Source organism: Berghia stephanieae, chromosome 7, assembly GCF_034508935.2.
Source record: "Berghia stephanieae isolate SIO BIC M18660-M18661 chromosome 7, UCSD_Bste_1.3, whole genome shotgun sequence".
Classification (NCBI taxonomy): Eukaryota; Metazoa; Mollusca; class Gastropoda; order Nudibranchia; family Aeolidiidae; genus Berghia; species Berghia stephanieae.
This window is the reverse complement of record NC_088366.1, coordinates 9989416-10006078: the sequence shown is the minus strand read 5'-3', so window position 1 is coordinate 10006078 and position 16663 is coordinate 9989416. Positions and strand designations below refer to the sequence as shown.

The window sequence follows — 16663 nt, the reverse complement described above, 5'->3', positions numbered from 1 at the left end:
ATTCATTAAAAAATTTTGGTCAGAAAACTCGTTCTTCAAATATCTATCGATTAAAGTGACTCTTATCCAGTGGCGTGGCATGCTTACAGCATAAGGTGGTGCCAGAATCAGAAGAAAAAGACTAAAAACATACTATATTTTTATATACGAAAGAAAGAAAAAACATTAAAGAAAAGACTCAAAACAGTAAGAGGCGTTATATACAAAATCTCAGATTTTTTGGAAGATTTATCCATTTTTTAAAAATGGATGCGGTGCCAGACATGAAATCAACCAATACAGCCACGCCCCTGCTCTTATCTTGTCAAAAACTCTCAAACGTCGAACTTCCTCTAAGACTTCCTCGAAGTGACAAGATGAGCTTTCTTAATAATTGACCAATATTTAAAAGAAGAAATTACTGGCCATTGGGTGGGGTTTCCAACCCCCCCCCCCCCATAGTGGGCAGGGAGGTACTTGCTGTGCCTTCTATCCCCCTTATCTGTTTTACAATTGCTTTCTGTCTTTGTCTTAAAATGAGATTGCTTAGTTTTGTCCTGATCCTAACCAGAGTCATTGGCTGGGAGGGAAACGGTCAAATGTATAGTTATAGTTTTTGGACATGATATTTTCTCCTTGTAAATCATCTCTTATGTAGACGTCTACTATAATTTTTTTTTATTCTTAACATATGATTTGTAAACATTTGAGCGCATTCCCTTAGTGGGGACTTATGTTGGTGTCTAGTTGAGACTTTTACTTTTAGGTGATCTTAAACTAAATACACTAATAGTGTGCTCTTGACACCTCTTCTATATTTATACCTTTGTCGTACTTTTTCTTGGCTGCTTTAATCGTAAATCTATAATATTTTAACTATTCCATTTACTTCTATTTACTGGCACTGATATGATCTAAATGGGTCGCAAGCACCGTATAACCCTTAAAAACAAAAGAAAAAGCAAAACAAAAATTACAGTCCAATATTTTCAAAATGTTATTTTTTGTCTTGTTTTAGAGGAGAACAGAATTGTTGATATATGTTTAGACCTATCACAAAACATCTAAGGTGAAGAGAAACTGAAAGATTATCGATGCTATCTATGGATGAATAAGTTTCTGTTATGCTGGCCTCCAGAATCAATAAATCGTATCCTACAGAAACACGCACTTGTCGGATGTACGTTTAGATGAACAATGAAAGGATGGGGAAGAATATCAATGGATCAAAAGAACAGTCTTATGCAGACACTTTCCTTTATGACGGGGCTCAGTTGGTGTAGAGCACTCGCTTCACAAGTAAAGGGACAACGATCGGTGTTGGTTGCAGTATTGAATTTTTACCGAATTCCCCTGGCCCCCAGCAGTTTTTGAAATAGCTGGATCTTTATTATTATTATTATTATTTATTATTATTATTATTATTATTATTATTATTATTATTATTATTATTATTATTATTATTATTATTATTATTATTATTATTATTATCATTATTATTATTATATTATTATTATTATTATTATTATTATTATTATTATTATATTATTATTATTATTATTATTATTATTATTATTATCTTTTTTAAAATTATTATTTGTTATATTTATTATTATATAATTATATCATAATAATCGTTGATAATAATAATAATAATAATGATAATAATAATAATAATAATGATAATAATAATAATAATAATAATAATAATAATAATAATAATAATAATAATAATAAAAATAATAATAATAATAATAATAATAATAATAATAATAATAATAATAATAATAATAATAATAATACCATCATCATCACCGTCATCATTATATATATTCCAGCCGCCCATTTTTCATTTATCCTTCTGTTTCATTATCTTTCCTGTTTGTTTCAGACGATTTTATCAGTTCACGGAGCTCAACAACTTTGTGATGCCAAGGTCTTACACAACATTGAAGATATTGATTCCTCTAGGGGGCCGGGTAGCTCAATAGAAGGAGCGAAGTTGACGTCACTCAGCTCTTTGTTGTTGTTTTTGAGAGTCATTTTGATGATTATATAATTCGTGACGTCACACATTTTACTCTTCTGGTTCCAAAATTCTTGGAAGTGTGTATTATTTGTGCGGCTATGTGGTCGAGTTGTATGACACTCGCTTTCGGATCGGAAGCTCCTGGATTCGAGCCTCGCTCGTGCATAGTTGAGTCCATGGAGAAGGCTCTTTACTTACATTCTCTCACTGTACTCGGGTGTAAAATTTGTACCTGGCCGTTAACAGCGTTGTCTCTGTCCGAAAAAATAATATAATATCGCCTAACAGGCGTCATGTCCCGTCGTACATGTTAAATGTTGCTGTTTGCCAGGGACCCCTTGTAGATCGCTTTGAGCACATTTAGTGGATATTGCGCTATATAAAAGATCAATTTTTTAGAGCTCAATAGCCAGAATATAAGGATTACTGGACGTAGATTAGTGAGGGGGACGATCTTCATTGACAACCAGCATATTATATTATTTAGAATAGTAAATAAGATGCCAACACTCTGAAACCAGACGATATATTACACAAGATAATAGCTGAAGTGGCTGAAAACGGTTGCCAACATGCCTTCACGCGATTGCTAGAGTTCACAACGTCACTTTTTAATCTATGTGTTGCTTAAAAAAAATTAGTTTTATGTGCAGAGTTTTAGTAAGTTTAAAATGTAAAACCCTACAAACTGTGGAGTGATCCTCGACAATATTGGAGGTTTCCACAAGACGAAGAAGAAGAAGAAGAAGAAGAAGAAGAAGAAGAAGAAGAAGAAGAAGAAGAGGAAGGTATGTATCCAGTCCTCCTGAAGAGGGTTTTACACTTCAAATGAGATTGGAATCAGTTAATTTTTGACATCACATATTTGTTCTCTCTAGATAGAATGAAATTGACGTCACCCGTGTCTTTGTTATTGTTTGTTTTTTTTGTTTGTTTTCTTTTTTTGCCATCCACGTTTATGAGTAATTCTCATTTAACTGCATTAACCAGACTATAAAAGTTTATGGTTACATAGAGTTTTGTGTTTTGGTCCGTTATAGTTAAGGATGGCAATGTTGTGAGTCTCTTAGCCAAGAGCATACTGTCTATAGAAATGAACATGTTGTTCGACTATGTGGTCTAGTGGTATGACACTCGCTTTCGGATCGGAAGGTCCTGGGTTCGAGCCTCGCTCGGCGCATAGTTGAGTCCTTGGAAAAGACTCTTTACTCACATTCTCTCACCGTACTCTGGTGTAAAATGAGTACCTGGCCGTCAACAGCGTTGTCTCTGTCGGAAATAAATTGTAATATCGCCTAACAGGCGTTATGTCTCGTTATACATGTTACGTGTTGCTGTTGGTCAGGGACTCTTTGTAAAACGCTTTGAGCACATTTAGTGGATATTGCGCTATATAAAAGCTCTAGTTTGTTTTTTGTTTTTGTTTTGTTCTCATGTCAAAATAAAGAATATTGAATGGATGATTGTCACCTATGTACAATATTACACGTGTATGCAAAGAAACCTGGCGAAGGACCATAGAGAAAGAATTAAAGGAAGCAGGCCTGTCCTGGAATACAGCCACCGCAAAAGCAGCCGATCGCAAAAAATGGAGATGTCTGGTGGATGCCCTATGTGCCTCAAGGCCCGAAGAGGATTAAGTAGTAAGTATGCAGGCCTGACAGCACTTAACATAGTTGAATCCTTGGAAAATGAAATAAATAAATAATATATAAATTGGATTCAGTAGTCTGATGTCACGCCGCCCGGCAACGGCGGCCATCTTGGTTCTAAACAAAGAAAATCATTACTTTTTATTCTTCATACTGGCTAGAACTTTTCATATGCCTTGTGATCAGAATGTGTAAAAGTCAAAACATGATCAAATTTATGTGTTTTTTTCCCTCTGGAAACGCTTTTATGCTCGCCGGAGAAATATTTCTTAAGGGCGTCCGCCATTGTTCCGATAGTTTAGAGCCATTGTTACTAAGTTACCATGGGTCATAAGGATGTAAGCGACGTTACGACTGTTGAAGAGTATTATCTTTTATTCATCCGAAAGGGGAATTTTTTCTTTAGGATCTGTTCCAAGTGAACACTGGACTAACCAGGGACTAGAAAATAAGATGTCACTACTCTAAAACAAGAAGATCATATACATAAGGTATCTATTCAGTCCCCTTGAACAGAGATTTTACACTTTGAATGAGATAGGAACCAGTTTTTGACAGCATACCTTTTCTTTCCTATTGGTAGAGAGCACCCGCGTCACACGCAAAGAGACCGAGTTCGAATCCGGGTAAAGTCAAGATTTTATTCTGATCCCCCCCCCCTCGCCCCCCCCCCCTCCCTGTTCCCCAGCCCTCGTCCAGCCAGCAGTGTTTGGGTAGCTGGGTCTTTTGGATCTGTTGGAAAGTTGTTTTTTTTTGTTGTTTTTTTTGTTGCTTGCGATAGATTAGCGTCTTATCCAAAGGGTAGCAAGAAATTGTTACAGTCCATTTCACGTTACAGAAACCGGGATAAACTCCGGCTCTATGGGCATGGCAGCTCTGAATGACCATTTTATTCAATTATTGAGATATCTATTGATGTATTCCTATAGGGAATGAGATTAGCGGAAGAGTAGCGTCCCTTGATTGGACGTCACCCATAGTCTGTGACGTCACCGGCGGAAAAGTTATTAGAGAGAGAACGTCATGTTGGTTGTGCGCATGCGTCTCTCGTCCTCGCTTCCGGTGAAAGCGGCTTGAGACACTTCAAAACCAAATTGACGTTCTCTCTGTAAGGTGACGTCCAATCAAGGGACGCTACTCTTCCGCTAATCTCATTCCCTATTGTAAACTCTTTACAAGTGACATTAAATGAGCTTTTTTATTTTTCAAACGAGCTTTTATATAGCGCAATATCCACTAAACGTGCTCAAAGAGCTTTACAAAAGGGCTCCCTGGCCAACAGCAACACTTAACATGTAGGACGGGACATAATATATTACAATATTTTTTCGGACGGAGACAACGCTGTCGACGGCCAGGTACTCATTTTACACCTGAGTCCGGTGAGAGAATGTGAGTAAAGAGCCTTTCCAAGGACTCAACTATGCGCTCAGCGAGGCTCGAAGCGAGTGTCATATCACTAGACCACATAGCCGCACTCTTGTAACCTCTTTGCTAGTGATATACAGACATGGGGTTTGGTTTTGCATATCGTTACCATGTCGGGATGCGCCATCATGGCATGACATCCCCTTTCGGACCGGACTGTCCAGGGTTCAAGTCCCGGTCTGAGCCCTGCATAGTTGAATCTTCGGAAAATAAGATAAATAAATATATAAATTATCTTTTATTCATCCGAAAGACGAAATTTATCCTTAGGATCTGTTGCAAGTGAAGACTGGACTTACCCAGGCGTCAGCCGTAGTGCAGCGCCAGAGAGTGAGCTAAGGGTAGGTGACTTGCTCAAGGACATACAGCGCGACGGGTAGTCGAACTCGGTACCTTTCCGGTACGAAGCAAAGACCATACCGTTGAGCCACGCTGCCCCTAAGGCTCTTTACTCACTTTATCTAACGGGACTCAGGTGTAAAGTGAGTATATGGCCGTTAACAGCTTGGTCTCTGTCCGAAAGACATTGTTTATATCGCCTAAAAGGCGTCATGTTCTGTTCTATATTTATGTTAAGTACTGTCTTTGATTATGGACCCCTTGCAAAGCACCAGACAACGTTTAGTGGGTCATGCTCCTCTTTTATGCAGGTCTGGCATCCGAGTCGACTTATGGGCCTGTTTAATATTATGTTTTGTTTTCTTTTCTTTTTAAGGGTTTGACGGCGCTTGCAATATATTAAGGTCATATCAGCGCCAGTAAAAAGGAAGAAAACGGGATAGTTTAAAGATTCTAGAATTAAAATTAAAGCACCCAAGAAAGGGTAAGACAAAGGGGAATTGGTTCAAATAGGAAATATATGTAGATTCCAAGCGCACACTATCAGTGAACTTAGTTTGAGGTCACCTAAAACTAAAAGTCTCACCCAGACATCAGCATATGTTCCCACTAAGAGGAATCCCCTCAAATGTTTACAAATCATATGTTAAAATTGAAAGAAATAACAGCATAAATCAGAGAGATTATTTCCAAGGAAAAGATTGTCATCACCTTTTTCTCTTCCGGTTTAAAACTCAGTGAAAGTGTGTAATTAGTCCTCCGGACAATACCTAAGCATGTAATGTTTAAAGAGTTTTACGCGCTTGTAACTAGTGCGGGGCGGTCCTTGGCAAGCTTAAGGACCACGGTCCTACGGTCCTTGGGAAATGAAGACCGCAAGGACCGGTCTCTAGACCGGTCCGTTCATTCTTGAACCGTTAAAGACCGCTACACGATGAAAACCGTGGCCTACAGGAGTAAAACACACGGAGTAGTCACACTCATTTCAAATTGTAACCTAATTAGAGAAGAGGGGTGATGCCTTCTTTATTTGCTCACCGTACTTCATTGTTACTTCGATAATTTAATAAAATTTGAAATTTATCCCCATTAACGGAGATAATGGCATCGCCCAAGGCGTTGATCGAGTTGTTCGTGGCGTTGATACACACACGCAACTCCTACCCCCCCCCCCCCCATACACACACACATTAGAGGGCAGCGAGCATTGAAGAGTAAGAGAGAGACGTGAAGTTATAATAAGAGGGGGTGGATGAGGTGATAAGAGGGGTCGATGGTGACTTTTCGCCAGATCTAACAAACTCAGCTACCCATTCATTGCTGAGTAGACAGGGATTCAGAAAAAAATCGACTGCACCCGGGATCGATCTCTGGCCCTTTGCGTATAAAGAGAGTGCTCTATCAACTGAGCTATCGGGGTCCCCAAATATTCTATTGGACCTTTTAAAAATACAGACGTTATAACTGGTTTTTTTGGACGGAAGAAACTAATGAAACTCATATTACTTGATTAGTTAAAACACCAAACGAAATTTTAATATTATTGTATTATTTTAAATGACAACAATGCGATAGAAAGGAGTGGCGACAAGAGATGGACAAAAGAAAACAAAAAATCAGACTTGCAACTTGCTAGGTTCGACACACACACACACACACACACACACACACACACACACACACACATCTTTAGTAGTCACATACATTTCAAACAATAACCCATTAGAGAAGAGGGGTCATGCCTTCATCATAGATCATTGTCATTGCGATCATTATGGTGTAGTAAATTTTGAAATTTACCCCGTATAATGGAATCGTCCAAGGCGTGCGCCTCCTGTTCCCCCCATCTCACACACGAAAGGGCGGTTTGCGGAGTGGAGGGAGGTGGTCGTCTGCCTCTATTGTCGTCTGTGTCGTTTAGTGTATGGCAAAGGGGGGTGGGTGCGATTAATTAAGTGGGATGGGTGGTGATTGGTGGAAGATAGGCAAAGGACCGAGGCAACGAATCGCTGGGGAAGTAGTATGGCGCGAGACCGTTGAAAGGTGATAAGAAGTGAGGACCGCCGGCGGTCTTCCTCTTTGGGACTGGACCACGGTTCACAGCTAAAAGACCGTGGGACCGGTCCTCGGTCCGGTCCTCAGCGCGGCACTACTTGTAACACATTTAGGTCATATCCGCGCCAGTAAAATAGGAAGAAAATGAGATAGTCAAAATATAGAATTACAATTAAGCAACCCAAGAAAAGTAAGACAGAGGGGAACTGGGAACAGATAGGGATCAGATGTAGATTCCAAGAGCATACCATCAGTGTAGTTTGAAGTAATCATCCATTGAGGTTTGTGCTGGAATATTTTCATCTCGCCGGAGCACGTGTCCCCGAACAGTTTCCATCTTTGTTTCTTTATTCACGTACTGACTGGTTGTACTCTGCATCTGTCATATCCATCCTCATTACTGATTTTGTCTGGCCAGTGTACCCCAATAACTCGTCACAATTGTTTGCGATGAAGGGAGTCCAGGGTGTTCAAATTCTTTTTTTGTAAAACCCCACATACCACAGTTGTACATATCTTAATTAAGGACTATAAAAATAACTAAATTTCCTATATCGTATCGTATTCATTTTGTTAGCGCGCAGTTCATATCGTCCTAAAACCGTTGTGAGGTGGTCGATCACCATAAGATTCAACAGTCTCTTAATGACGCATAGTAGCTGTTTCTAAACTATAGGAACAATGGCGGACGCCCTTATGAAATACTTCTCCGACGAACATAAAACTGTGACCAGAAGGGAAAAACATTATAAATCTGATCATGTTTTGATTTTTATACATTCTGATCACATGATAAAAAAGTTCTAGCCAGTATGAAGAATAAAAAGTACCGATTTTCTTTGTTTAGAACCAAGCTGATGGTTGCAGGGCGGACGTGACATCAGACTATTGAATCCTATTGTATGGAAATCAAGATTTGAAATAAAATTTGTGTCACAACGGAAGGGTTGATAATTCAAAATCTTTTATTGCATGTTTATGTGTTTTGTATAGATTATAGTTTTGAATAGGATTAAGTGTATGAGTCGGGACATTTCCTTCTGTATCCAACTTTATGTATCGTCTCGTAGACAAGCCGTTGGACATATCTGTCGGGAGATGAAATTTATAATGATAGTATTGATGATGATGATGATGATGATGATGATGATGATAATGATAATGATGATGATTAGGAGGAGAAGGAGGAGTACAAGGAGGAGGAGGAGGAGGATGATTATCAGGAGGAGGAGGAGAAGGAGTAGAGGAAAGGGATGATGATGATGATGATGATGAGTTGGAGGAGGAGGAGGAGGAGGAGGAGGAGGAGGATGGGGAAGAGAGGATGATGATGATGATGATGATGATGATGATGATGATGATGATGATGATGATGATGATGATGATGATGATGATGATGATGATGATGGTGATGATGATGATGATGATGATGATGATGATGATGATGACGATGGTGATAACAATAATGATATTATAATTATAATATGTTTGTTTTTCATTGTAAGGTGTGTTTTTTTTACAGCGCTTGCAACACATTTGATCAAATCAGCGCCAGTAAGAATAAAAAGGAAGATTATTGGATAATCAAAAAAATCATTAAAATTACAATTAAATCACCCAAGAAGAAGAAAGACAAAAGCGAATTAGTTCGAAGAAGGAAAAGAGTTTTGTTCCAAGAGCATATCATCAATGTACTTAGTTAAAGATTAACCTAATACTCCCGACCAGACATCAGCACATGTACTTCTGAGAGGACACCTATTCAAATGTGCAGCTATGTGGTCTTGTGGTATGATTCTCGCTTTTGGATCAGAAGATCCTGGGTTCGAGCCTCGATCGGCGCATAGTTGAGTCCTTGGAGAAGGCACATTTGTATCTCATCGTCTCAAAAAGGTATTATGTCGGAACGAACCAGATGTTTAATAGCCGAATTTAATGTTAAATAGTCAAAAATATAAATTGTTGGCATTAGCACCCTAAAATATGGTTGCCATTCTCCTCAATAAAACATACAAACTCAACCCAATTCTGATATTTCTGGCCATAAATTCAATTTTCAACATCTTAACCAACCCGACTTAATACCGTTCTGAGGCGAAGGGTCACATTTAGTGGATATTGCGATATATAAAAGCTCGTTTTTAAAAAATAATTATATTTCATTTTTATTTATTTTTATTTTTTTACCGTTACCGATGAGAAGTACTCACCTACTCCTTTTACATTTTTGCCAGCCGAATCGCCCGCAAGGTACAGTGACAGACTGTTTAACCGGACGCCTGACGGCGCGACGGAACGGTTGACTGAAGGTGACCAAGGGACAGGAGCTGAGGAGGTGGTTGACAGAGGTGGGGGGGGGGGTTAGAGATGGGAAATAGTAATGGTGGTGGCGGTGGTGATGATGACGGTGATGGAAGAGGAGGAGGAGGAGGAGGAGGAAGAGGAGGAGGAGGGGGAGGAGGAGGAGGAGGAGGAGAAAAAGAAGGGGGAGAGAGAGAGAGGTGGAAGAGGAGGAGAAAAAGAGCGAGAAGTGATGAGTGTTATGAACATGGTTATCGTCAGGATGATGATGATGATGATGATGATGATGATGATGATGATGATGATGATGATGATGATGATGATGATGATGATGATGATGATGATGATGATGATGATGATGATGATGGTGATGATGATGATGATGATAATGACGACGACGATGATGATGATGATGATGATTATGATGATGATGTTAATGATGACGACGACGACGACGATGATGATGATGATGATGACGACGACGACGACGACGATGATGATGATGATAATGAGGACGACAATATACCTGATTTGACACCTGTATCCCTTCGTTCCTTTGGGACATTTACACCTGTTCCCAATAAGACAAGTCCCTCCGTTGACGCAGGTCGGTCTACACAATGTCTTTGGCGCTGATCTCGGTGGAAACGTGTCCAAATAAACATTTTAAAGAAATAAATAGGATTGAATATAACAGCTTCAAAGAAACAAATACAAAACGTGGAATATTTTGGCCTCAAACCCTTCCTCAGGAAACAGTGTAATGAATCTTAACATAGCCACTACCACATCATCTCATTCATCTGTGGTGTTTCAATCATACTGTTTTGTTGATAAAGGGGAAACCCGAAACGTTCATTTGATCTGTTTTTGTAATTGAATTGAAGCTTACATTCAACTTCAAGTTATTTTTTATTTCCTCAGGAAACAACAAACAACAAACAATTTAAACCGAAATGCATTACTAAAAAAAAAAAACAAATAGACGGAAGAGTTTTAAAAAAACCATAAATAGTTCACTCTTTCAGAACCATTGGCCACACTGTACGGCCAGAGTGGAATCTGTTCTACTGGCCAATGGCCACACAGTGTGGCCGGTCTTGAAATGCAAAAATGATAATGTAATCCAATCCTACTTTCTATAAACGTTCTATAAATTGAACCAATGGTATCATTTCTTTCATCAGAACATTCCATTGACCCTAGAAGGGGGAGGAGGTGGGGGGGAGGGGGGGGGGTATTTTAATTTAGATTTAGAGTCGTTTGAAATGGCGCTTTACTTACTCATATTCTCTCATCGTACTCAGGTGCAAAATGAGTACTTGAGGTTAACTGCGTTGTCTCTGTCAGAAAAAAAATAATTAAATATCGCCTAACTGTTAGGCATCATGTCTCGTTCTACATACTATAAAAATAATAATAATAATAATAATAATAATAATAATAATAATAATATATAATAATAATAATAATAATAATAATAATATATGATAATAATAATAATAATAATGATAATATAATATAATAATAATAATAATAATAATAATAATAATAATAATAATAATAATAATAATAATAATAATAATAATAATAATAATAATAATAATAATAATAATAATAATAATAGAAGACATTTATAAAGCGCACATCCCACATTCAGCAGACTCTAGCTCTGATACTAACACTGAACACATCGTGACGACTCAACACAATAATGTCCGCTTACTCGCACACCCTCGGGAGTTCGGGTTAATTTGTCGATTAAGCGGAGTGTGCGATTAAGCAGAGAGACTAAAAATAGCATCTAGGCATCAGCTTCCATGTGCAATTCATGTAGGACCTTCTGCTCAGAGTTTTCTACCGCAATGGGCCGTCATGCTCAAGACATGACCTCATTAGAAGTTTGTTTTGATTTTTTGTTGGTTTTTTTCTCCTTTATTTTGTTTGTTTGTATATTTAAGATTTTTCTTCAAATATTGTGCTTATAAAGCAAATGTGAACAAGGAAAATGTTTACATATTAAAAGAGATGTGAAGATGTTCCTACAGTTGCTAAGGTGAGAGTTAAAAGTGTCATTTTTCGAGATATAGGCCGTATAGATAGTTCGAAGATGACGTCACTCATGTCTTTGTTATTGTTTTTTGCCATCCGCGTTTATGAGTAATGCTCACTGGACTGTATTAACCTGACTATAAACGTTCATGGATACACACCGTTTTGTCCGTTTTACTACCGGATGGCAATGTTATGAGCTTCTTAGCCAAGCGCATACTATCTATATTAGTGTTTCATTTCCTTACCTTTTTGACAGATTTCCCCTGTGTAACCTTTAGTACACAAACACGTGTTGATGCCAATACACCGGCCTCCATTGCGACAGGATGGCTCGCATTTTGGAGTTACTGTGTGGATTGGTTTTGAAAGAAGAAGACGAAATGAAAAGTCAAATGAAAACAAGAACAATGACAACAACAACAAAGACAACAAAACAAAACAGCAACAGCAGAAACCAGTGGGAGAGGAAATAGGAAGAAGACGATGGAGGTGGATTGGACACACGCTTAGAAAGAACGACTGCACTATAACAAAGAAAGTATTGGACTGGAATCCTCAGGGCAGAAGATCAAGGGGAAGGCCACGGGAAACATGGAGAAGAATTAAAGAAGCTGATATACAGAGAAGTGGTGAGACATGGAATGAGATTAAAAAGTTAGCTCAGGACAGAGAAGGATGGAAACTGTTTGTCTGTGGCCTATACCCTGAAAAAGGCAATAATGATGATGATGAACAGCTACTACTATAACGACAACAACAACACATTTAAAAAAATGAAAATATAGTAAATGATCATTTTGCTGTAGGTGGCAAGGAGCGGGTTAAGAAGGAAGAGAAAGGCGTTCCAATCTGGCCTTGTATGACATAATATAATATAATTCAACGATAGATTTGGTGGCCCTCCTTTGGACGCTATCCACGGCTATGGACTGTCTTTTATACACTGTTTTTTTTTGGGTTTTTTTGTTTTGTTTTGTTTTAAGAGTTTTACGGCACTTGCAACACATGAAGGTTATATCAGCGCCAGCAAAAAGGAAGAAAATGGGATAGTAAAAAGATCTACAATTAGAATTAAAGCATCCGAGAAAAGGTAAGACAAAGAGGAATTTGTTCAAATAGGAAACAAATGTAGATTCCAAGAGCACACTGTCAAAGTACTTTGTTTGAGATCACCTAAAATCCAATCCAGACACAAGAACAAGTCCCAAGAGGAATACACTCAAATGTTTACAAATCATATATAATATGTAAAAAAAAACAATACATTGCATCACAGAGAGATGATTTATAAGACAAAAATATCATCTCCCAAAACTATAACTATACATTTGACTGTTTCCCTCCCAATCCAGGGCCTGGACAAAACCAAGTAATCTCATTCCAAGACAAAGACAGAAAGTATGTTGGAAAACAGACATATAGGGGGATAGAAGACACGGTAAGTGCCTCCCTGCCCACTATGTGAGTTTTATTTCAACACCGGGTTCCATATATTATGCAATCGGTATATTGAAGAGTAGGCCTCACTAAAGACTCAAGTAACATTTAAAATGTAATAGATAGAAAAATTGATGCCTTTGAGATGTGGATATACCGAAGAATTCTGAGAGTACAATGGACCAGAAAGAAATGAAACATTCTGGTTCGTATTGATGCAGGCCAAAGGGCCAGAAAACTGTTGGCAGAAGTTAAAATAAGAAAACTGACTTATTATGGATACATTCGGAGACACAACACCATCTAAAAATCAGCGCTAGAAGGAACAGTAGCTGGCAGAAAGGCACGGGGCAAACCAAGGAAGTCCTGGATAGGAAATGTGGAGGCAACAACTGGCAAAAAGATAATCGACTGCTCGGTAATGGCGATGATGATGATGATGATGATGATGATGATGATGATGATGATGACGATGATGATGATGATGATGATACAGGTGCAAGTCTTGTAACATATAAACTTTTCTCACCTGGCTTTTGCCACTGACATCTGTAACCCCTGTAGTCTGGTCTGCATTGGCAGGAGTTAGGCCTGACGCAAATTCCTCCATGCTGACAGTCTGGGTAGCAGGTAGCTGCTTGGAATGATGTTGATGATGAAGTAGATGGATAATAAAATTATATGTATATAAACATTTATAGTGAGAAACATAATGATGATGATGATGATGATGATGATAATAATAATAATAATAATAATAATAATAATAATAATAATAATAATAATAATAATAATAATATAATAATAATAATAATAATAATAATAATAATAATAATAATAATAAATAATAATAATAATAATAATAATAATAATGATAATAATAATAATATAATAATAATAATAATAATAATAATAATAATAATAATAATAATAATAATAATATAATAATAATAATAATAATAATGATACAATAATAATAATAATAATAATGATAATAATAATAATAATAATGATAATAATAATAATAATAATAATAATAATAATAATAATAATAATAATAATAATAATAATAATAATAATAATAATAATAGTAGTAGTAGTAGTAGTAGTATTAGTAGTAGTAGTAGTAGTAGTAGTAGTAGTAGTAGTAGTAGTAGTAGTAGTAGTAGTAGTAGTAGTAGTAGTAGTAAGAGGAGGAGGAGGAGGAGGAAGGAGATCGAGACTTACGTGTGTTACATCCAACACCTGTAAAACCTTCCTGACACTGACATGTGTTAGGGCCAACACACTTTCCTCCATTCTTACAGGCTGGCCGACACTTTGCTAGAGGGAAAAGATTGATTTCATTGGAGAGATAAATAAGGCGATGAAAGTGGACAAAGAGAATCCATATAGGGAATGAGGTTAGCGGAAGAGTAGCGTCCCCTGATTGGACGTCCCCCATAGTCTGTGACGTCACCGGCGGAAAAGTTATTAGAGAGAGAACGTCATGTTGGTTGTGCGCATGCGTCTCTCGTCCTCGTCCGCGAGGTTACACACAGTTGTATGTGTTGGCCCGTTATACTTCCGGGTGGCAATGTTGTGAGCTTCTTAGCCAAGCGCATACTATCTATAAGTATAGTCTTATGGTGACGGGGTGTAAAAGGGCGAGGGGATGATCTATATTACCTTTCCATTTGCTCGAGGTCATTGGTCACATTGCAATTTATCTCAAAATGACCCACATAGTGAACAGTGTTCACAGTTTGCGAAATATCAAACGTCACAATTGGTCATTTTGCTCAGCATGTATTCATGTGTATGTTTACAACATTCATAAAGAAAACAGCGTGTTTACATTTATTGAGAAATGTCGAATCGTTGCACAGCAACAAATCATGTGATCGATGACTAGGTTGGACGAAAACATGAATATAGATCGCTCCCATTAGACTAGAATATAGAAAGCCATCACTCTGAAACCAGAAGATCAATAGGATTCAACAGATGTGACGTCACTTCCCTGATAATGACGCACAGTAACTTAGTAACTGGTTCTAAACTATCAGAACAATGGCGGACGCCCTAAAGAAATACTTCTCCGACGAACATAAAAGTGTATCATCATCATCATCAATGCCTTTTTCACCCTGGGTCAGGATATAGGCCACAGACAAACAGTTTCCATCCTTCTCTATCCTGAGCCAACTTTTTTTTTATCTCATTCCAGGTCTTACCACTTCTCTGTATATCATTATTAATCTGATCATGATTTGACTTTTATACATTCTGATCACATGATATGTGAAAAAGTTCTAGCCAGCGTGAAGAATAAAAAGTGCCGATTTTCTTTGTTAAGAACCAAGTGGCTGGTTGCTGGGCGGACGTGACATCACACTATTGAACACTATTGCACAAGGTATGTATTCAGTCCTCTGGAGGGTTGGTTTCACACTTCCGATGAGATTGGAACCAGTATTTTGACACCAATTTTTCGGAAATTTTTCCCCTATTACGACATATAATGGAAAAGAACACAGCAGAAACCAGTGGGAGAGGAAATAGGAAGAAGACGATGGAGGTGGATTTGACACACGCTTAGAAAGAATGACTCAACTATAACAAAGAAAGTATTGGACTGGAACCCTCAGGGCAGAAGATCAGGGGGAAGGCCACGAGGAACATGGAGAAGAATTAAAGAAGCTGATATACAGATAAGTGGTAAGACCTGGAATGAGATTAAAAAAAAGTTAGCTCAGGATAGAGAAGTATGGAAACTGTTTGTCTTTGGCCTATACCCAGGGTTAAAAAGGCAATGATGATGATGATGATGACGACATGTAAAACATGTAGATTAATCCTTGATAAACTTACGAACACGACAAGATTTTCCCGACCATCCATTGGGACATACACACATGTTGTGTCGCTGACACACACCACCGTGTGAACACGGCGGTGAACACACGGGTGTGCAGGTAGCCCCCTGGTACCCTTTGGGACACAAGCATTTATTCAGGCCGACACACAGACCGTTGTTTTGACACACGGGGTCACACGTTGCTGTGGGTAGAAATAATAATGGGGAGAAAAGAAGAAAAAAGATAAGTTAACGGATGTTATGCGTTTAAGTAAAATACTCAAAAAATAACGATAAGGATTGAATTGTAAGCTTCAATTGGATTCAATAGTCGTAACGTCACTTCCTTCATAATGACGCATGGTAACTTAGCAACACTGGCTCGAAATTATCGGAACAATGGCGGACGCCGTATGAAATATTTCTCCGGCGAGCATAAAAGCGTATCCAGAGGAAAAAAAACATAAACTTGATCATGTTTTGACTTTTACACATTCTGGTCACAAGACATATGAAAAGTTCTAGCCAGCTTGAAGAATAAAAAGTAAT

General features: G+C 37.9%; 1 protein-coding gene across 4 annotated transcripts in view; it reads right to left on the bottom strand.

Moving 5' to 3' along the window:
* Positions 1-8429: 8429 nt before the first annotated feature.
* The window catches only part of LOC144976664 (uncharacterized), a 58549-nt gene continuing 50315 nt past the window's right edge, over positions 8430-16663 (bottom strand). For all 4 annotated transcript variants that reach the window (XM_078920992.1, XM_078920993.1, XM_078920990.1 and 1 more), the window contains exons 16-22: positions 16129-16317; positions 14503-14598; positions 13805-13909; positions 12084-12185; positions 10310-10415; positions 9693-9809; positions 8430-8570 (exon numbers count right to left, since the gene is read on the bottom strand). In XM_078920992.1, the coding sequence (XP_078777118.1) occupies positions 8495-8570; positions 9693-9809; positions 10310-10415; positions 12084-12185; positions 13805-13909; positions 14503-14598; positions 16129-16317 (791 nt within the window). In that variant the 3' untranslated portion in view covers positions 8430-8494. The remainder of the gene's footprint in view (positions 8571-9692; positions 9810-10309; positions 10416-12083; positions 12186-13804; positions 13910-14502; positions 14599-16128; positions 16318-16663) is intronic.